The sequence below is a fragment of the Cyprinodon tularosa genome, unplaced genomic scaffold (genome assembly GCF_016077235.1).
Source record: "Cyprinodon tularosa strain WSP-4 unplaced genomic scaffold, ASM1607723v1 ctg1206, whole genome shotgun sequence".
Classification (NCBI taxonomy): Eukaryota; Metazoa; Chordata; class Actinopteri; order Cyprinodontiformes; family Cyprinodontidae; genus Cyprinodon; species Cyprinodon tularosa.
Window position 1 is genome coordinate 170,588 of NW_024038011.1, and position 21,941 is coordinate 192,528.

At 38.3% G+C, this 21,941-nt stretch overlaps 1 protein-coding gene across 1 annotated transcript in view; it reads left to right on the plus strand.

Annotated features, from left to right (window-relative positions):
- Nucleotides 1-21,424, plus strand: part of LOC119776422 (GDNF family receptor alpha-2-like) — a 106,478-nt gene extending 85,054 nt beyond the window's left edge. Inside the window, exons 5-6 of the mRNA XM_038274813.1 lie at nt 19,118-19,230; nt 21,255-21,424. Coding sequence (XP_038130741.1) covers nt 19,118-19,230; nt 21,255-21,409 — 268 coding nt within the window. The 3' untranslated portion in view covers nt 21,410-21,424. The remainder of the gene's footprint in view (nt 1-19,117; nt 19,231-21,254) is intronic.
- Nucleotides 21,425-21,941: the final 517 nt, after the last annotated feature.

The window sequence follows — 21,941 nt, forward strand, 5'->3', positions numbered from 1 at the left end:
AGATTTTTGTCTCTCCAATTGATTAAACATTTATGTTGTTTTTATTTTGATACCATATTTAGATATTGTTGGCATTTTATCCTCTTAGGTACTTTAGTAAACCTTAAGAGTACTGACTGCCAACTTTGCTGTATTTTTTTTTCCCTTGAAAAAGGTTTATTGTTCCAAGTGGAGTAAACATTGCAAAGATTTTAATGATATAATTTTGGCGAAGAAGAACTAAGAAGATTTCAATCTTACCTTGTTCTCAGAGCAGCAAAATCTTTGGAATATACTAGAGTAGATGGACAGTGTTCCACTATCATATTCAGCTGTAGATATCATTAATACCTTGTTGTATCAGTGCCTCTGTTATTACAGGACTCCCTTCCTTTGTCCTGAATACAATCAAAAAGCATTTTTCTGTTTGCAACAATAGTTGCTTGTTTATTTTTGATTTTTTTCTTCATCATCTTTCTTTCAGACTTGGGCATGGATGTTTCTCTGTGAACAAGGGTTTTTGGGGATGAAAGCAAAGTCACTTTCCGATCCTCTGACATGTCAGTTTATGAAAGGCAGTCCCGATAGTAGCAAACCCAAAGAGCATAAAGCTGTATTCGTACTTGTATTGTATTGATTTTCTGGGAGATCAATGCAACACTTCTATCGTTGCCTCATTTCCCCTGGCAAACACAATCAGTGAGCATTCTTTGATTAAGTTATTCGGCCCCTAGGTTTTTAAAGCAGGTAGGTAAGAAATAATCACTGAGTGCACAAGTAAACTGTCCCATTTTGGGAGATATACAGGACCAGGCCAATGTGGCTTGCTAAAATTTCATTGGACTTTAGTCTTTTACACACACATAAACGCACACATTGCCCTAACTCGACGGTCTCTTCTCTTGTATCTGACAACTTAAGTCCCCACTGAGGGGAACTGTGCGGGGAGAAAGACTGGCCCAGATGACATTACCCTGAATAGCTTCGGAGATAAAGCTGAAAGAAATCTGGAGACTGCTGCACTTTTATCATTGGTTTCTCATCACTTTTTCTCTCTCACATACACTTCAAACACAAACCCGTTTGTGCTTTTTCCTTGTGAGAAGCCTTGAAGTATTCCCAGGCTGCTAATTCTGCTCAAGCAGCTGGGCGTAACATATAGCACGGTCAGGTCTCTGAAGACGGACTCAGTATTGATAATCCACCAAAAAATGTTTGTGTGGATTTCACAGGAAATGAGCGTCTTTTATTGTTTGGAAAAACATACAGTAAAGACTGTTTTGCTAATAAAGTAGGATGACGGTCCCGCAAAGTGGTTCTTAAAGCTGGGGTTGTAATTTCACAACAGTTCATATTGGGATCCTCTTTAGAAGTCAAGCCACATAACAGAAACTATAATAGCATAAGTATTTTGTATGATATAAATTCAAAATTAGATTAAAAAGATAAAGATGTACAAATAAAGATGGTTGCATACAGCATTCCAGGTGCAGGTAAAGAATACAATGATTATAAAATAATGTATTTTACAGAGTGATTGCACATACAGTAAAATAATTCTAGCCTTTTTTTTGTTGTTATTTTGCAGCTTATGGCCTTCAGATAATGGAAGCTGAAAAAAGATTAATTAGACTGATTAATTAAAAAAGGAAATTTCAGCAGTTATATTCACTTAAAGGAATAGTACACCCAAAACATGATTAGCCTTCATTTTCTACTCACCCCCATGCTGAACAACACTCTGGAGTACTTTTTTGATATCTCAAATGCATCTGGAGATCTTAGAGGCTTCTTGCTGTCTGCTGACATTCAAATAATGGAGGTCTATGGTGACCGAGGCAGAAAGGTCCATAAAAGTCCACAAGAAACGTGTCGATATTCCTCCATACTGCTCGTCCAATGTATTCCAAGTGTCCTGAGTGGGTAGCATCCAGAATTTCCTCGAAACGAAGTCCTTTAGAATGTTTTTAGAGCATAAACAGTAGTGTATAGGATTTCCTGAAAGCGCGCACATGCGCGCTCACGACGCTACGGAAGCCGGCAGACCAAACCAGATGAAAGTGCGCATTCAGCGTCTGCTCTGCCAATAATGCAAGCGTAGAAGAAGAAATGTGCTGTTTACCTGTGCAAAGAAAGAAACAACGAAAGAAAAATGTCTGAGGACTTCAGTGTTGAGGAAGAGCATGAGTTCTTTGCCGAGCTGAATGCGCTGGTTTCGTCTGCCGGCTTCCGTAGCGTCGTGAGCGCGCATGTACGCTCTTTCAGGAAATCCTATACACTACTGTTTATGCTCTAAAAACATTCTAAATGACTTCGTTTCGAGGAAATTCTGGACGCTACCCACTCAGGACACTTGGAATACATTGGACGAGCATTATGGAGGAATATTGACACGTTTTTTGTGGACTTTTATGGACCTTTCTGTCTCGGTCACCATAGACCTCCATTATTTGAATGTCAGCAGACAGCAAGAAGCCTCCCAGATCTCCAGATGCATTTGAGATATCAAAAAAGTACTCCAGAGTGTTGTTCAGCATGGGGGTGAGTAGAAAATGAAGGCTAATCATGTTTTGGGTGTACTATTCCTTTAATACTTGTTTGTGTCTCCTGTATGGATTATTTCATTAATGCAGCATTGGAAAGAAGCATCCCAGCTTGTGGTTCTGCATGTGCTTCTATATGAAGCTCAGGTTGTTTTGATGGGGCCTTTTTTGGTCATCAGGATGGTTGGGTCTGATTGGCAAATGTTCTTCTTGCAGGATGAGAGAAACATCATGGAATCTCTAGGGTGTGTAGGTAAAGGTCAGTTTGCTGCACAGTCACACACAGAAATGGTGATTGAAGAAGCTCAAACTCAAAAGGAAGTACGACGTATTAAATTTTCTTAGTATATGGCCTCATTTACTAGATGTGTTCCCAACAATGTTTTGTATGCTCATTTTGAAGTATTGCATTAGAAGGGCTTGATGAAAACAGCTACAACCCAATTTTGCTTTAAAAATTGTTTTAAACTTCCTTGATATGGTTTTTTGACTTTTTGGGAAAAAAGTATGTTCGCACTGTAACATGGCAGCTTTGTTTTTTGCTCCACCTGCTGCCTGCACTACCCAAGCCAGCCTGATTGAACACACCTGTCCTCAATTATCTCCTCCTATATCCACTCTGTTTCCTTCCTTCTATGACAGTTTGTCTTTGCTGCTTCCAGCAAGCATTCCAGCCCTTTTTTTGTAAGATTTTTAGCCTCTATTGAGTTTTTTTTTTACCTTGTTGTGACCAACTTATTTATTTTTTATCGGCATTAGTCAAAATGTGCAAGTTTGCCGATTCATAGGTGAAATCAGTAGCCAGGTCTTATGATCTAATAAGGCACATCAAAACATTGTCCCTCCATTTAATAATAAATGAAACAAAAAAGATTAACATTACCCGTGTTGTTGACATTAACGATGTTGAATAAATTATTATTTTTTTTGTTTTAATCGAGTCTTAAGTGACATTTGTTATCCTTGTGACATTTCTATTACCTAAATGGAAGAAGAAAAAGCAGATCAGCTAAAGAATTGTCTCCCCCAAAAATTGGCAGCACATATATGGATTTTGTCTGACTGATATAAAAAAAAGGGTATTAGCCTTAAAAAACCTGTCTTGATTAGTCTTGCTCATCTTGTTCTGATGTTGCGAATATTTTCCTTACGTGACTCATCAGAAGCTATTTCCACTGGTGGCTCCCATTACACTCACATTTCTATCTCAACTTCTTCAACTTACATTTAACATCACTGATACTAGCTGACATGATAAACTAAGCACAACTTCACTGAACTTCACTGCAATACATTCATTAAAATCTCAATCCATTACTGATTTGTGGTCCGCTTTTTTGTACTACCTTTTTTCACTGTTTACTACAGCCAAGCCTAATGAAAACATATGATGACAAAAAGAGGGGAAAGACACAAAATCAACTATTTACATTATTCATTTAAAGATATCAAGTGAAATGAATCAAAAGGAATGTTTGGAGTAGGAAGCCAGTCAGAAGGGGGAGCACCATTTCAAGCGAGAGGCAGGTACAGTGAAGAATCTGCGTCTAAACAAAAAAAAGACTAAAGACTTTCTGGAGCAGAAACTCAGCTTGGAGCCAAATCTGCACAAAACTCAAGCATGCCACCCCACTTTATGCAGGCACATCAATTAGAAACACCTGTTAAGGAAATCATATGCAGGAAGTCCATGGAAAACCATCTGACAGGTAGAGATCATCACACAACACAGTCGACAATATTAGCTTATGATATGGAAAATCATCTTTAATCACTCATACTCAACTACCTTTATGTTAAAAGATTAGTTTGGACTACTGAGCAAACAGTTCATTTCTGTTCTCCATATCTGCATCTGACATTGTCTCTGGTTCAGGAAAGGTTTGGTAGGAGGCATACAACATATGCAGCCCATGAGTAGAGATCATATGCTGTGATGTAAGATATCAAATAAGGAGTGCTTACTTGTACAAAAAGAAAAAAAAAACATTTAGTGGGTGTGTTTAAGGTCATTTACTAAGATTGTTTGTGCAAATTACAAAGCACAGTGTATCTAGGAATTTGATGGAACATGCAGTTTTGGATAACCAGTGTGGATTAATTTTGGTGTCCCAAAGGCAGCTGATATTTTTAACAGCACTGTGCACAGCTGGCAGGTAAAACCACTTTGTTGAGAAGAGGCCCGTAGAGGAGAAGAGAAAGAGATACTCTGTTCATATGAAATGACCTAATGCCTAACAGATGACTTGGAAGGAAAAACACAACTGCCAACTGTCACAAAAAGTCAAGGTCTTTGTTTCAATTTCTAAGGGCCCTCTTACGCCTTGCCGAGTTGGACAGCGTATGCCCAGCGTATGCCCAGCATATGCCCAACATCCCAGAATCTTCTAAAATTCTGGCATATGCTGAACTTTATATGTATATTTTTTTCAATTTTGGGCGTATACATTGCATATTTATAACGTGTCCAGAACTAATACACGTCAGCGTAATGCCCATGAAATAATGGCATTACGAATCATCAGTTAAAGCTGCATTACTGCTCCTGGGAGCAGCGATGCGCCTAAAGGGAGCCCAAGGAGGTGCCCGGTCTGCATAAAAAGAAGTCTTTAATTGTTGTATTAACCTAAAAAGAAAAAGAAAGGAGGTTTGCAGTCGCAGCAGATTCAACGTCATGTCTGCTAGGAAGTTTTTTGGTCCTGGGCCTGAATGCAGGGAGGATCCATCACATTCACTTTCTCGCTCAGCCTATAATAGGGATGAAGTCTGGAGGAGTACTGACGGTTTCCTCCTGTGAACCCCCTTATATACCAAATGCTGTCAATACGCCATTATACAGTAGCTGTAAGTTAAAAACATGTTCAGCCGTCGTCTGGAACACATCACAAACGTTCATATGCATTGGAGATAAGTTCTTAATTAGTTACGCATAAGTTATGCACAAGTTAATCATAGGTTTTAAATAAGCTGGATACCACGACTTATGAGTAACCTACACTTAACATATGTCAATGATCAGATAACTTACCCGTAACTTATGGCCGACATATGGCATACGCTGGCATGACGTACTCGCCATATGTCGACATGTGCCAGTGTGTTTCAGCATGTTTCAGCATGCTCTTAACTTATAGAAAACTTACCCCTAACTTATCCAAAGTATGCCAGCATTTTTTCCAGATTTTTGATACATCAGGTATACACTGTTCTAAATCTGAATCTGTATGACAGGGGCTTGAACGCATTGTCACTTTGAAAAGAGTTCACCGAAAAGAGCTGCATACTGAAACACCATGATGAGTATGACAGGGATACTGTGCTTATTGCTAATGGATTTAATGCATGTCTGGATGATTTTGTGATTATTATTTTTTTTTGTTTGGTCTTAAGACAATAATGGGATTTGTAATTGTGCAGACATTCTTTATAAACAAATATTGTGTGCACATTTTTGCCTGATAAGGGAAATTATTTTGTTTGTGATACAGTTGAACAACAGAAGCACCTAAACTTAGCCAAATGTAGAATTTCACAGCAGTGCACATCTCAAGTGCTCACAGCACACGCAGAAGCCCATGTGTATAACAGACTAACACAATATCTGTTAAGACATGCCAGACTCACGCACAATTTTTATAAATCTAAAATATTTTGTTTATTAGCTTCTTTATTAGCTTTATTCTTTAGTTTATAAAAATAGCTTAAAAGGTTGGTTTGCCAGCAGACGTTCATTAAACCCGAAAAGGTTCAACATTAGCATAACATAGAAACAAAGGGAAAAAAAGCAACAATTTTCCTTATTGCATTGACCATCTTTTCTCATGCATTTGCTGAGAATTAAGGATTGATGATTGAGCGTAAGACAGTGAACAGCCGCAATCTCTTTAAGAACTCAAAACCTCCATGACCGTGATGTGAGCTAAAAAAATGCAGCTGACCGCCCATCAAAAAAAAAATTATAATAAATTAGCTGCAGCTCCTTTCTGTGTTAACAAGATTAGCAGATCAGTTTTAAGTTTGCCAGTGCTGCACATACCAATATATTAAGCTGATCCGTTCCTAAATATTTTAAATGATTTAAAATGCTGCATAAAAGAAGATTACCACAGAAAGCAGCTATTAGCACAGAGTCTGCTTAGAGTTATTTCCCAATGCAACGATTATAATTAGAATATGATTACCAATATATAAAGGAACCCTTAAAGGTTGAGCAGGCAACATACACTATATTGCCAAAAGTATTTGCTCACCCATCCAAATTATTGGAATCAGGTGTTCCAATCACTTCCATGGCCACAGGTGTATAAATTCAAGCACCTAGGCATGCAGACTGTTTTTACAAACATTTGTGAAAGAATGGGTCGCTCTCAGGAGCTCAGTGAATTCCAGCGTGGAACTGTGATAGGATGCCACCTGTGCAACAAATCCAGTCGTGAAATTTCCTCGCTCCTAAATATTCCACAGTCAACTGTCAGCTGTATTATAAGAAAATGGAAGTGTTTGGGAACGACAGCAACTCAGCCACGAAGTGGTAGGCCACGTAAACTGACGGAGCGGGGTCAGCGGATGCTGACGCGCATAGTGCGAAGAGGTCGCCAACTTTCTGCAGAGTCAATCACTACAGACCTCCAAACTTCATGTGGCCTTCAGATTAGCTCAAGAACAGTGCGCAGAGAGCTTCATGGAATGGGTTTCCATGGTCGAGCAGCTGCATCCAAGCCATACATCACCAAGTGCAATGCAAAGCGTCGGATGCGGTGGTGTAAAGCACGCCGCCACTGGACTCTAGAGCAGTGGAGACGCGTTCTCTGGAGTGACGAATCGCGCTTCTCCATCTGGCAATCTGATGGACGGGTCTGGGTTTGGCGGTTGCCAGGAGAACGGTACTTGTCTGACTGCATTGTGCCAAGTGTAAAGTTTGGTGGAGGGGGGATTATGGTGTGGGGTTGTTTTTCAGGAGCTGGGCTTGGCCCCTTAGTTCCAGTGAAAGGAACTCTGAATGCTTCAGCATCCCAAGACATTTTGGACAATTCCATGCTCCCAACTTTGTGGGAACAGTTTGGAGCTGGCCCCTTCCTCTTCCAACATGACTGTGCACCAGTGCACAAAGCAAGGTCCATAAAGACATGGATGACAGAGTCTGGTGTGGATGAACTTGACTGGCCTGCACAGAGTCCTGACCTCAACCCGATAGAACACCTTTGGGATGAATTAGAGCGGAGACTGAGAGCCAGGCCTTCTCGTCCAACATCAGTGTGCAACCTCACAAATGCGCTTCTGGAAGAATGGTCAAAAATTCCCATAAACACACTCCTAAACCTTGTGGACAGCCTTCCCAGAAGAGTTGAAGCTGTTCTAGCTGCAAAGGGTGGACCGACGTCATATTGAACCCTATGGATTAGGAACGGGATGTCACTTAAGCTCATATGTGAGTCAAGGCAGGTGAGCAAATACTTTTGGCAATATAGTGTACATGTGTAAGACAGTTTGTGTATCACAAGTGAGTTTCACATTTGTTGAATGAAAATGGATTATATTAACAAGAAAAAATTTATTTACAGATTTTGTCCTTATAGCAGTGTGAGTGCAGTAATAGTTCTGATTACATTTGGAAACTGGCTAAATGCTGCAAATGAGAGCCACACTTTAGGGGTACTTTTTTGGCAAAGAGGTCGTCACATATGGCAGCATGGCGCAGTCGAGCGATGACTAGAAAATGCCTAAATGACTGCATTTGTCAGCAAACTCCCTCTGAGAACCTCCATTTCCAAAGAATGCAGTATTGTCACAACTAAATGTGTACTTAGCTGAGTTTTAGGACCTTTTGAGGGCTAAGTTTGTTGTTTTGCTGTGTTTGTTTATTAAAAAAAAAAGCTTTTTAGTGTAAATCTTTCATAACCTATCACATGGTTGACAAATGTTAAAAAAAACTAAAGAACAATAAAGATTAACAATGTGGGATACTATTCATAAAAAAAAAAAAAAAAAAAAACTGTTTTCTCACCCCTCGTGGGGTGGTATGTGTCATCCTCAAGCTCGGGTCCTCTACCAGAGGCCTGGGAGTTTGAGGGTTCTGCGCAGTATCTTAGCTGTTCCTAGGACTGCGCTCTTCTGGACAGAGACCTCTGATGTTTTACCTGGAATCTGCTTTAGCCACTCTCCCAGTTTGGGGGTCACAGCCCCCAGTGCTCCAATTACCACTGGCACCACTGCTGCTCTCACTTTCCACATCTTTTCTAGCTCCTCCTTCAGTCCTTGGTATTTCTCAAGCTTCTCGTGTTCTTTCTTCTTGATGTTGCTGTCGCTTGGGATTGCCACATCTATCACTACTGCCTTCTTCTGCTGCTTGTCCATCAACACGATGTCTGGTTGGTTAGCCATCACCTGTTTGTCAGTCTGGATCTTGAAGTCCCATAGGATCTTAGCTCAGTCATTCTCAACTACCTTAGGAGGTGTCTTCCATTTTGACCTTGGGACTTCCAGCCCATACTCATGGCAGATGTTCCTGTACACTATGACAGCTACCTGGTTGTGGCGTTCCATGTATGCACTTCCTGCCTGCATTTTACACCCTGCTGTTATGTGCTGTATTGTTTCAGAGGCATCTTTGCACAGTCTGCATCGGGGGTCCTGCCTTGTGTGGTAGACCCTGGCCTCTATTGATCTTGTACTGAGTGCCTGTTCTTGTGCTGCCATGATTAGTGCCTCTGTGCTGTCCTTCAGTCCAGCCTTTTCCAGCCACTGGTAGGATTTTTTGATATATATATATGTATATATATATATATATATATATATATATATATATATGTATATATATATATATATATACGAGTAGTACTTGGAATACAATATAAAGATGTTCACTAAAGTGGGAGCTAAAGCTGTGGAAGTATTTTGACTTCTTGCCAAGTTGATGGATGCATTAGTAAAAAGCTTTACCAACTATGACGCCGGTGATAACAGTCTTAGTTTTAATACATGGTATCTAATGCAAACCAAGTATTCCAACTAAACATGCATTGATACTACAGTTGACATATCTTGTCCTGTCTTAGTGAAATAACTTGTCAAGGGACTAGGCATAAGGCCCTCTTCAATATCTCCTGTCGATTAGCCAACCATCATACCTGTTTTGATGGCTTAACTTTCCTTCAGTTAAAAAAAAGTCATTTATTGAAATCAAGATTTTGTATTAACTCCAAATACCTTGGTAGGATAATAAAATTTTATTAATTGATCTGAAACAATTTAATGTTTAAAAAATACACACACTAAAAAACCTCCAGAAAGACTAAGGAAATTCCGAATACTACTGTTAAACATTAGAAATATTTATAAATTTACATACATTATTTTTTTATACTCCAATAGAATACCATATGGTATTTTTACATTATTTAATATGATATGAATTAAAAACACTTCAGCTTTCAGCTTTATTTCCACTTTTTATTTTTCTTTGTATCACTAGAGTTGGGTGATACAAATGCTAAATTAGATTTTTCAGTCTTCTACTATTGCTGCACACCTGAATGCTAAATATTTGTCTCTTAAACTGCTAAATCAACACGAATGGTAAGAAATATGTGGTGCCTTTTTAATTATAATATTAGAAGCAGTGTTTCCAGTAGTTCATGGAGTTGAATAAACTTCCAAATTACAAAAAATATTGTGCAGCATGTGCCTTTGGTCACCTCCTGCAATGGAACTTAGGTTTAATGGTTTAGCTGTACCGGTCATGTTACACTTGACTAGCACAGATTTGCAGTGGTTCCTAATAAGATCTTAAGGGATAAGGAACAAGGAGAACCACTCACCATGAAAATACACTGTATATGCAAAAACCTGTCTTTTGATTGTTAAGAAGGTAAATATAACAACCAAAAGACCCTCTGAAAGAAACTGGGACAGGTCAAACTGTTCTGCAAATTAGCATCAAAGTCTATTTTTGCCATTGTTCCAGCACCGAACGCCTCAAGACTGTTTTTTTTTTATAAAATAACCCAAAAAGGAAATAAAAAGAGGATATTTTCAGTGCTCACCTCTGTGACTGTGTTTAGTGCCAGAACCGTTTCTTATCTGGTTACAAGTTAGTAATGAGGGTTTCTTTTCTGTTTCTATAGTGCTGCTGCTCTATTTTTCTTCTTTTTTTTTTGCAAGCAAATCATATGTCAAACGGTGACCTTTTTTTCTCCTCATACATTGTGTGGTTTGCTGCAGTGTTTAGCCTTAATCAAGCATCGCTATCACTGAAGAAATGCTTAGCTTGCTGGCTATAAATGAAAGCAGTATGGGGGAAAGACATTTCAGAAAAAGAATGATAGTGGAATTGAAGTAGTGAAAGGAACGAGGCAGGAAAAATGGCTTGTGCCTTTCATCTCAATACACAGATTAGAATAGGCCTATTTATTTTTCTTAGTGTAATTTCAAAGAATAGATAGCTTTGTGGAAAATTACAATCATTACCATTGAGGCAGTATGCTTTCCTTACAGTATTTTCCTTTAGTGTTTCCATATGTATTATTAATGAAACATTATCAATAGAGCTTCTTACTTAACCATTGGAAGGTCAATTTGCGGTTGTGTATGTGTTGAAGGCTGCATATAATGTTATCTTTGTAACTATGACTTATTTAATTACAGATCATTATTATCAACCCTTTTGAGAAAACATCTATTAGTTTTATTCTTATAGTTTAACATAAAGACAACTCATATTAAGACTATCTAGGAAGAGCAGAAAAGTTCTAAAATGTTTTTGTTTTTTTAAGAAAATGCATTCTTCTCATAATATTAGTAGGTGTTTTTGGGACACCTGAAAAAAGACTTAATCTAACAGTGTCAGTTTCAGTTTTAATCATATCTTTTGAGATTTTTTTATGATATCATCCATTCAAATCACAGCATTTTATCTTGGATCATAACTCTTTTGACGTTTTTATTTTGGGGATTTTTTTTTTTTTTTGTAAATCTCTTTCACACTTTAGCAACTGCATGATGCATCTTTATACTGATAATCTATTAGAGATAACGCTCTAGAAAAATAATGACTCAGCATTACTTTCCATTGCATTTAAAACTGTAGCACAGAAAAACTGATCACCACCCAAGACAGGTAGCTGCATAGACTTTGTACATGTCAAGAAATGTTTGCAAAACATTTGTGCCACTGCAGTATTTACAGAGCTTCTATTTAAATGTCACTGAAATGTCAAAAAATCTATGAGACAGTGACATTATACCAAGAGCAGTGTACGTTGCCAGTTTTGCTGTTTAACCCTTTATATAACTTAGTCTGTTTCTCAGGGATGATGCTAAATACACAACCACATCTCAAACCAAAGGTGGAATAGAAGGGAAACACTTTGTGCTCGATACTGGAGCCTAATTTTCATCACATCCGCCTGCTTAGCATGTGTTCAACAACATGCCAAAGCGGTGCCTATAATCTTTTGAGAAAAGACAAATCACTCTAAAGAGCTCACTAAATTAAAGCATAGTATTGTGATATGATGCCTACTGTGCAATAAGCCCGTTCATGAAATCTGCTTGATTTGCTTAACTAAATTTTCCTTGATCTGCTGTGGTGGTATTATATCAAGATCAAAGTGACTGGAAACAAAAGCAGCTTGGCCACATGTAATCACAATGTGCAAAATAAATACTAAATAGCAGAGTGTGCAGACATTTCCAACTTTCTATAGAGTCTACAGGAATATAAACGTCATGTGACCTTGATCGCTAAAAACAGAGACTGCATTGTTCTTACAACTTCAAGTGCAATTGTCTGATGCAGTTGTTCCTAAAGTACAAATTATAACTTTCTCTCCAGTGGATGAATCTGGGTTTGGTAATTACCAGGAGATTTGGTTTTTCCTTGACTGTATTGTAAAAAAGGTTAAAGTATTGTTTAGAAGGAATGTATTTAGGGAATTGGGTTGACCTATTACCTCTAGTGTAAGGAACACTCAATGCTCTAGCATACCAAATAATTTTAAATAACAGGAAGCTTTTAGGGATGGCCCCTGCCAGTTCCAAACATGATTGAGACTGCTGCGGCAAAATGCAGTGTTCTGACCTTAACCTAGATCATTTTTAGATGCCTGGAAGTAAGCTGAAAGTCAGGTCTTCACTTTCAAAAATCTGTATGAACACAAACCTATGGGAGGTCTTCCCAAAAGAGCAAAAACGTAGAAGAAACAGAGTCAATATGTTAAAAGGCTTTTGAAAAAAAGTATTGACTTTAGTTACATCTCAGATTGCCGTTTTACCCCTAAATATTTTTTCTCTATGCTAATGACTTAGTAAATTTAGCCTATCTTTGTTAATGTTGTTGTTCCAACTAAGTAAGTGAAATTTTGTGGCGATACGTGCACATACAACTCTCTTCTTTGTTGACCGAATGCCATCTGTTTGCAATGCACTTTAAGGGTATTGACTGGGGAATCCCAGTGAGAGCAGATATGCCACAGATGACTTTTTTTTTTTTTGTCCAGAAACATTGAAGTGAAAATAACTTTTGGATAAAGCACAGTCACCTCTGACCAAAACCACAGAGTCATCAGCTGCGAAACAGGTGCTGAAAAAAGATCATAAGACATTCAAGACTGTTGAAAGATTCAGAATGCTCATCTCACAAGGTCAAAGCTATCTTTAGGGTGACTTGGATTTTTATTTTTCGTGGCTTATTTATACCATATGTGGAATAGAGGGAAAACACTGCCAAAAAAGTCTCAAGCAAATCTCAGTTTTTTAAACTCAGTGTTAATTTTATCCATTTGGCATTAAACGACATAGGGACACACTGTCTGAACTGTGGGTTAAATTCACACGGGCATCTAAAGCAAAAGTGACAACAAGAAAAGAGAGCAGACAAGAGGCAAGGAGAGATAAGGTCAGAGGAGCATAGAAGAAATGAAAGAAAAGGAAGTGGATGCCGAATAGGTCAGAAGAGAAACAAACATCTTTTGTTCTTCTCCATTTGCTTCATGTAACTGCTATTATGCAGGCTGTTATTGTTTGGGGCGTATTGTTATGCCTGATGTAGATGAGATATGGTTTGTAAAGAGTATTTAGATCGAAGACTGAGAAAACTGATAAGACTCAGCAGCTGCAACTTAACATTCAGCAGATATTATCGTCTGCAGAGAAGCTCAATATTTCTGGAAAGAGGACCAAAGGAAGGTCTCCAAACGAGATAGGATTCCCAAAAAACAGTTTTAAATGATGTCTGATAACAATTTTTCTTCTAGCGTGTCCTCCATCTTGAGGAAATGGTTTCCAGGACTGACACTCATCTGATTGAAGTTGCATTGTTTGTCATGGCCATCAAGTGATAGGAATAAGAATCCATAGAAAAAGCCATTAGTTTTCTATTACTGCCAAGCAGGATGGAAAGGCACTCAGTGCTCACCCGGATGACTGTATTTAAAGTGTCAGGTTGCTTGAAAGAAGTCTACCTCTGTGGGGGCTCCCCCTGCCACTTCCCTGGGGGCTGAGTGGCTGAAATGACCATAAAACTCCGTGGAGCTAGACAGCCTGTAATTTCAGCAGCAAGAGGCGCTTTGCTGAGATATAATGGAAAGTCCGTGGAAGCCATGAAATGCACCGAATCCTGGTGTTGGAACGCCATTGTCTGAACACTCAGGACACCTCTCTAAACTTTAAATTACTGTTTTTAAGCCATCATTGTCGGAAAGAGCTCCGCGGCTAAAAAGAAACTTGCGCTCGTTCGGTTACTTTAATCCTTTGTGCCAGCAGAAATCTGACATTTACATTCTGTGTTCACACAAAAGTTAAATACTTTTTATTTCCCCTTTATGATGAGAAAAAAGGGTGCTTTTAAAGGTTGCTTTGTTTAGGCACAGCAGAAATATTCTCTTCTGTTAAGCCTGTTCTATTTATTTTTCTTTCATTTTTTACATTACTGTGGGAACAAGTGGCTTTTTTCCTCTGAATGCTGATGAGTGAAAAGGGGGTTCTGAGTAGGGAGTGCATGTGTTGAGAGGGACACTTTTATGATTTTAGATTATGCAATTTATTATGCATCCTGGTTTTATATGTCAGTATGTTTGTATTGAAGTGCAAGGACAACTATGTGTCTACCAGGATTTGCACCAGGACAGAAAAGCCTTAAACTTAATGCACAGATAGGCAGCCGGGTGGATGTGCTCAGAACTGATTAAACTGAAATAATCACCTTGATATTAAAGGGAGTTTTGACTTGACTGTTAATGTCATTTTTAAAGAAGCAGGCTGTTCCCAGAAAGCTGCGTCCATGATAATTCATGGAAAACTAAGTAGAAGGAAAAACTATGCCAACACAGAGACATATTCATGGCATGTGCAGGAGCTGTCACATACATTGTATAAGGCCACTTCTGAATCACGGACAGTATCAACAGTGTCTTACCTGAGCTTAAGATAATAAATACAAGACTCAGTTGCCACGTTTCCAGCCAAATATCATGTCAAAATTTTAAGGCGTAAAAAAAAAGGAAAGGCTAATTAGAACATCCATAAGATTAAGTTAACAAGGCGATGTAAAGTGTTTTATGTGTATGCTATTTTTGACTGTGATAAAAGGGAAATAGTGGCAGCAAACTAGTATGCAACACCGAGGTTTTAACGAATGTGTTGCATTCAGGGAAATTAAACTTACTTTATCATATCAGCTGACATTACTGATGTTGTATGCTATCATGAGACATTGAGAAATATTTATGATTCTAACTGGTCACCGACTGATCAGTCATGTGAGGTAAATATTTATTATGTTAAATCTTGCTTTCATCTCCTTTTATGCATTTTTTTTTTTTATTCAAAAAGCACCTCAAGATAGCGTAACGTTTTGGTGAAAATTAGTATGGTTATTTGAACTTTGCTGGGTTTTTTTCAATCTCTTTAGTGTGATACTTGAAAATGCTCCTAAAAAATGTTGACAGAAGCACTTCTAATGGTCCAAAGTTTATTTCACATGAAAATAAATCTAATATTTCTGTTTCAAAACATTTTTGAGTAGTTTGGAGGAAATGTAGAAAGATATATCCGCCAGTACTGAATGTAGTAGAAAATGTAACAAAGTGGAATTCAAAGGAGGCACAATGTTGCAGCTGTCTCTCAACACTCTGTAGATCTGTCCCTGGTTTCCACACTTATTTTGTGGAATTTTGGAGCTATGTCAGTAGTCTGGTTGATCCATTCCTATTTCGAATAGCTGTTAGAAAAGAAACATGCAAACCTAGGAACACTATTCATACAGTAAATATCTATTTGTCATACATATACTGTACATTTGTCTCACTGTGTGGTGTGGAGGCTACAGCGCCTCAGACCAGAAGAAAGTGAGAAGAATAGTGAGAACAGCGGAGAGGGTCATCAGGGCTCCTCTTCCCTTTCATTCACTTCATTTCTTTCCATTTCATCCCAGCGCTGTATGTTCTGAGCCTGTAACATTATCAATGACCCCTCACATCCCCGTCACACTGCCCTCTGAGAAAAGGCTTCACAGCATTTGATGCAGGTCCAGCAGATTCTTCAACGGTTTCATCCCCACCGCCATCACACTGCTGAACTGTTGAAGAAACTTTAAATCATGTCACAAACTCTGCATAACACAGATGACAACCACTCAAAAATACTGCATATTTGCACTATATATATTAATGCTCCAAACTTCTATATCAATGCATTTTTTTCATGGTGTCTCTTGTCTCACACTGCATACATTTGATCACTGCTGGATTTTATGGAATGGAAATGTTTATTTACTGTCTGAAAATCTGTACTTATTTAGTTTTTGCATACACTCTGTGTATACACTTTGTGAATACAAAATGACTATAAAAGTTGTATTAGTCTATTTCTAGTTTTCCCTGCATCTCATGTTCTTTAAGCTATCTGTGTTGAATACAAGATAACCCAAGCCTATACAGTAAGCTAGTGATAAATGAAAATAGTTTTAAAAAAGTAATCAACAGACAGAGACATGTAATCAGTTATTTTAATAACACTGAGCTGAATGCCTGTGCTGTTCTACAGGCATAGAATACCACACAATATCATGTTGATCCCCGAGAGAATATTATACCATGTATACAAAACTCATTTCTTTATCCTTTCTAAATAAAAGTGCACTTCCTGCTGAACAAGAAGATTATATGTTAGCTGATAAGTATGCAGACACAGCCTTTCTGTCATTGCAGTGCATTCTTCATCTCATCCAATTACTGCAGGAACTCAGGGAAATTGTGGAAAAATTGATGAATAAGTGATTGAGCTGTGCCACCGTGTTACAGTGTTTATTTAAAGACAAAGCTTCATGCATATTTTTATAACATTAATATTCTGTTCTTTTACAGAATTCTGATACACTTCCACCTGCAAAATCAGCACTTTGTTGGTGTGTTTTGATGATGTATGTTACAAGCAGGATGTGGTAAATGCATGAGCCAAGGTTTTCTATTTGTGTCAGGATCAGCCGTGGAGTATAATATTACTCCACGACCAATATTTGAGTAATATTCAGATGTTATTAGGAAAAAAGATAGTCTTTATGCTAAAGTTAAAGAAATGTGTATATTTTAATTAAATAAATCACAAAAAGACAAAGCATTTGTTGCAACAATCCACTGGTTATGTGTTTAAAATGCTTGGATTAGCGTCATTCTTCTGACAAGGAATTAGAAAATACTCATAGTGAACCTGACTTACATGTTGGATGGCCTTCTTTTCCCCAAGGAGTTGTTGACGTTCATGTACTGTATTTATATAGACATGCTTAAGCTGCATCCTCCTACATCTGTGATTTAATCACATGAGAAGGATTGATTCTTACTTCATATTCGTTCTACATCAAACACTATGCAAAAAGACCAAAGGTTCACTGGATTTATTGTGCATTTTCTAGAACTGAGAGAAATTCTACAATTGCACTGCTAAGGTGGCTACACATTTGAGGAGCTCTGCTAGTATAAGTCTGGTGTTCCTTTTAAAGAGAATTTTAGCTGCTCTTGTTGTGAATCAGGATTTTTTCCCCTATGTTTTTAAGTGTGGTGTTTAAGGCTGTGAAACTGGAAGAGTTGCTTGTTATAGATGCTTGTTATGATGCATAACTGTAACAAACACAGTACTGTAAGTTGATTTTTTTACACCCAGGAACAACTCCTTAACATCTCTTAAGTTGAAATAATATTTGATCAAATTTCACAAAACTTAAATATCTCAACTCCAAACAAAAAAAATGTGCAAAAGCAGCAGCAGAGTGCAATGCTTTTCCTCTTCTCTGTGTCATTAACATTGGATTTATTTCAGTTTGTCGCCAAATGGAGGCTAATATCTGCAATACTCTGGAACCTGTGCTACCTTTAAAAAGTTTCTAGAAATAAAAAATAACCTAACATTAATTAACATAATTAACCTTAACTCATCACTAAAACCTGTATTAGTTGGTACCATAAAGATATGTGAGAGCTCCTGTTAATTGGTGGTGAAGCAACCTTGCGGGTTTTTAAGTGCTTCCGAACTTAAAGCTGAAAATGTGGTCACACCAGGCCAGCGTGAATGACTCATGACACATGAACAAAAAAGTGACAAATGTGCACTAATTGTGAGCATCTGTGATGTAACCAGCAAAGGCAGGGTAACTTTGCACACATCTTTACCCCTACACCTAGCTAAGTGGATTAGCAATGCCACCCTGGGGGCCCACACAGGCTTAACGCTCTTATCACAAACACATTGAAGCACAACTTATTTCTTAACTGTTCCTTTGCCTTATGGTGAGGGTGAATTTTGGGAGACAGTTGAGAAAGTGTTTAGTGTACTGATTTATGAGCCACAATTGAATCCAGCAACCTTGTATATGAAGGAGGTAACATGGATAGCTGAATCTATTTTGTGACTCCCTCTTTTTGCGTATGGTATTTAGTCTCTACCTCCAGACAGAGATTTCTTAAGTGCAGAAGACAGCAGTGGAAAAAAATATGACCTATATTGAAAATTAAGTCAAATACAAGGACTTTCTTCCAACAATTTGTTTGACGAAGCTTCACTCTCAATACTGCAATACTGTGATTTTATAGCTGAGTATTTTTGTCATTTAGGTTTTACTTGGCTACTATATGAGCTGATGATTTTATTTATATCTATTCTCTCTTGTCCATTACGATTGCATCCCTTGACGCTACAGTATATTTCAATGTTCTTGAGTTTAGGTGCCAAGCTGAATGTGCTGTTTTGTTGCAGAGCTACTTTAACCACAGGTACAAATAAATTTACATTAACCTGAACCCAAATTAGATGTTCTGAATAGCAAGGAAAACAGAAAAATGCGTGTTATGTTCATCAGCATATAGATGTACCACCAAATATATATTGCAAAGGAAAGATATGAATAACACTGGTGCTTGAAGAAAGCAACACATCAATAGGAACTGTTGTAGAAGATTCAAAAAAGTTAACATTTTACCGGTCATATCCAAAAACTACACTTAAAATTAAAAAAAGAAAGTTTTGAGCATCAGCTCAGTATTGCATGTTTGTGTTTGTTTCTTACTAATGCATTCATATGTCTGTCACTCTTTCTCTTTCTTCAGGTCTCGACTGGCTGACTATATGACTAACTGCTGGATGGCCCCCAACACTGTGGGAACCTGTCCCAACCAAGATAATCACCAAGCCTGCCTAAACTCTTATGCAAGGCTCATTGGTGAGTACATGGCTGTTAGTGACATAGTAGTTTTTTAAACTGTGGGTGAAGAAGATGAAAAGGTCCACGTACTTGTACTTGTACTCATACTTCTTTTGATCCTGTACTTGTTTGCGGAGGCGGCAGTCTCAGAAGAGACTTAAAACCACCCTCTCCCCTGACACCTTCTCCAACCATGGTTGGGAAAGCCCGAAGCGCTCCCAGGACAGCCAAGAGACATATCCCCTCCAGCATTCACTGAGCCACCTCAGCTGGCTCCTCTTGATGTGGAGGAAAAGTGGCTTGACACAGATCCTTTCTCAGACAACAGAATTCCTCATCGCTGGAAGTGCTCAGCTGACCTGCAGAGAAAGTTTATTTTAGCTGCTTGTATAAAAGATGTTGTTCTGTCAGTCATAATCCAGATTTCATGACCATAGCAGGGGGTAGCAACTTAGACGGAATAATAAATTAAGGCATTGTCCTTTCGCCTAGCTCTCTCTTTGCCACAACTGCAGTGTCAGCATTATAGCAGCATCTGTACCTTTCCATTTATTGATCTCTCACTCCACTTTTCCTTCACTTGTGAACAAGACCCCCAAAAATTTGAACTCCTCCTTTTTAGGCAGGAACTCTTCTCCAACCTGAAGGGGACAAGTCATCGTTTTCCAGTCAAGGACTTTGGCCTGGCACTTGGGGGAGCTGATTATATCACGGCCACTTTGCACGCAGCTGTGAACCACCCCAGGGTATGCTGTAGATCTTAGTGGGAGGGAGCCAGCAGAACCTGTCATCTGGGAGAAATCCATTAGTCACCATAGCAGACCAGCTCCGGCTTTTGGCTGAAGCTAGCAATCCTGTACATAAAGGTAATGTACAGGACCACTGACAGAGGCCAGCCTACCGGAGTCCAAGATGTTCCATTCAGTTCATGCCAAGGTTCAACAATCAGCTGGACACACCTCTACGGTACCCTGGCTTAGGCCTTCTCTGGGAGGCTGAGAACTGTAATCTGCTTATAGTTGGATCACACACTCTGATGCCCCTTTTTATGGAGGGGAACCACTACCCCCAGTCTGCCAGTCTGGGGTTCAACTTTACTGTTATTCTGTTGTGTTTGCCTATTACATACAAAAAAACTAGTGGTAAATTAAAGAACTTTGTAAAAAAAAAAAAAAAAGAATTAGTTTGCAATGCACTGTTTATCATTAAGCAAAGCATAATTATAAGAGCCTGAAATAAAACATAGTATAGTTACTCTCCTTTTATCACATCAAACAGCCAGAGGAACTAGAAACCACATTTTTTCCCTCCTGGTTTGATATCTCTGCCAGCACACTGGACGTCAGTTTGGTACCAGAAGAAAATTAAGAAGCACAGGCAGTGAGAAAATGTTTACTTAATTAAAAGCCTTGACAACCATCTGTTTGCACATAATAAATGCTGTGCAAATAATGTGACTAGTAAAAGACTATATTCATGTTCCAGGAAACAGCATCAGTACATGAAGTTATGTAGCATCAAATAGCTTAAAAAGATTTGTAAATGCAAATTTTATAATAAAAAAAGATCTTGCACTAATGGTTGCTGAAGTGTCCATAAAGCAGGACATAGCTGTGCTTACAACGATATGTCATACATCATGTAGGCTCAATTGATATTATGTCACATTGCTTCTTAGGTTTTCCTGTAAAATATCACACAAAGTGCAACTAATGCTTATTATGCCTACTAAAAGCATTGACTCTGAGAGAGACATTTGAAAAGGGAAATGTTAGTAGCAGGAGTGCTGGATTCTAACAGGGCATACACTTCCTACAGCATCTGCTTGCAAAACATTTATACCATAATGGCCTCTTTACATCTAAATAAAGCATTATAGAATGCTTCCTATAAACTCCAACAATGCAAAATAATTCTTGTGACTAATATGTTGTGTCCTATTTTACATATTACTTGCAATAAATGTAGTCCATTACTGTCCATTAGTGACCCACGACTATTCTCATGCAGCCGTCTGTTTGTTTGTCTGTGCCCTCATGCAGGGACGGAAATGACCCCCAACTATGTTGACAACAGCTTCACCAACTGGACCATCTCTCCGTGGTGTGACTGTATGGGCAGTGGAAACCAAGAGGAGGAATGCATGAACTTCTTGCGTTACTTTACTGACAACACATGCCTAAGTAAGTCACTCTAATACATGCACACTCTGCACACACCAGAGATGTAATTTGCTGCTGATCAGGGTTCACAGCATTCATGTAAAATTGATGAGAGTAAAAGTGTGTGATAAAGTAGTTACTCTTCCAAACATGCCTGAGCTATAGGAGCCAGGAGCTTCAATCTAATGCATCTTTAATGGTTTCATGTCAAGTTCTGCTTTTTACCATTGCTGAGCTTCCAAACAAGATGCAATGCTTGTGGCTGACTTTTGAGCACTGTGGAGTGAGGGAATATTACAGGTGTTAGAGGCAAGATAGCCTTATGTAGGAGTTCTTAAATCATATGTGTAAAGGTCCAAATCTGAAATTTGACCAGATCAAAGGTTGAGTACAGCTAGTGTTGATGAAATCTCTTTCATTAAATGCACTTTTAACTTGTGAGGGAAGGTACTTTATATCTACAGTTGATTGTATTTTTTTACATAACGTCTTATTCTAAGGTATATTAAATAAAACACTTAAATTAAAACTATTACACTTAAGCCCAAAAATTGTATGTCAGATTAC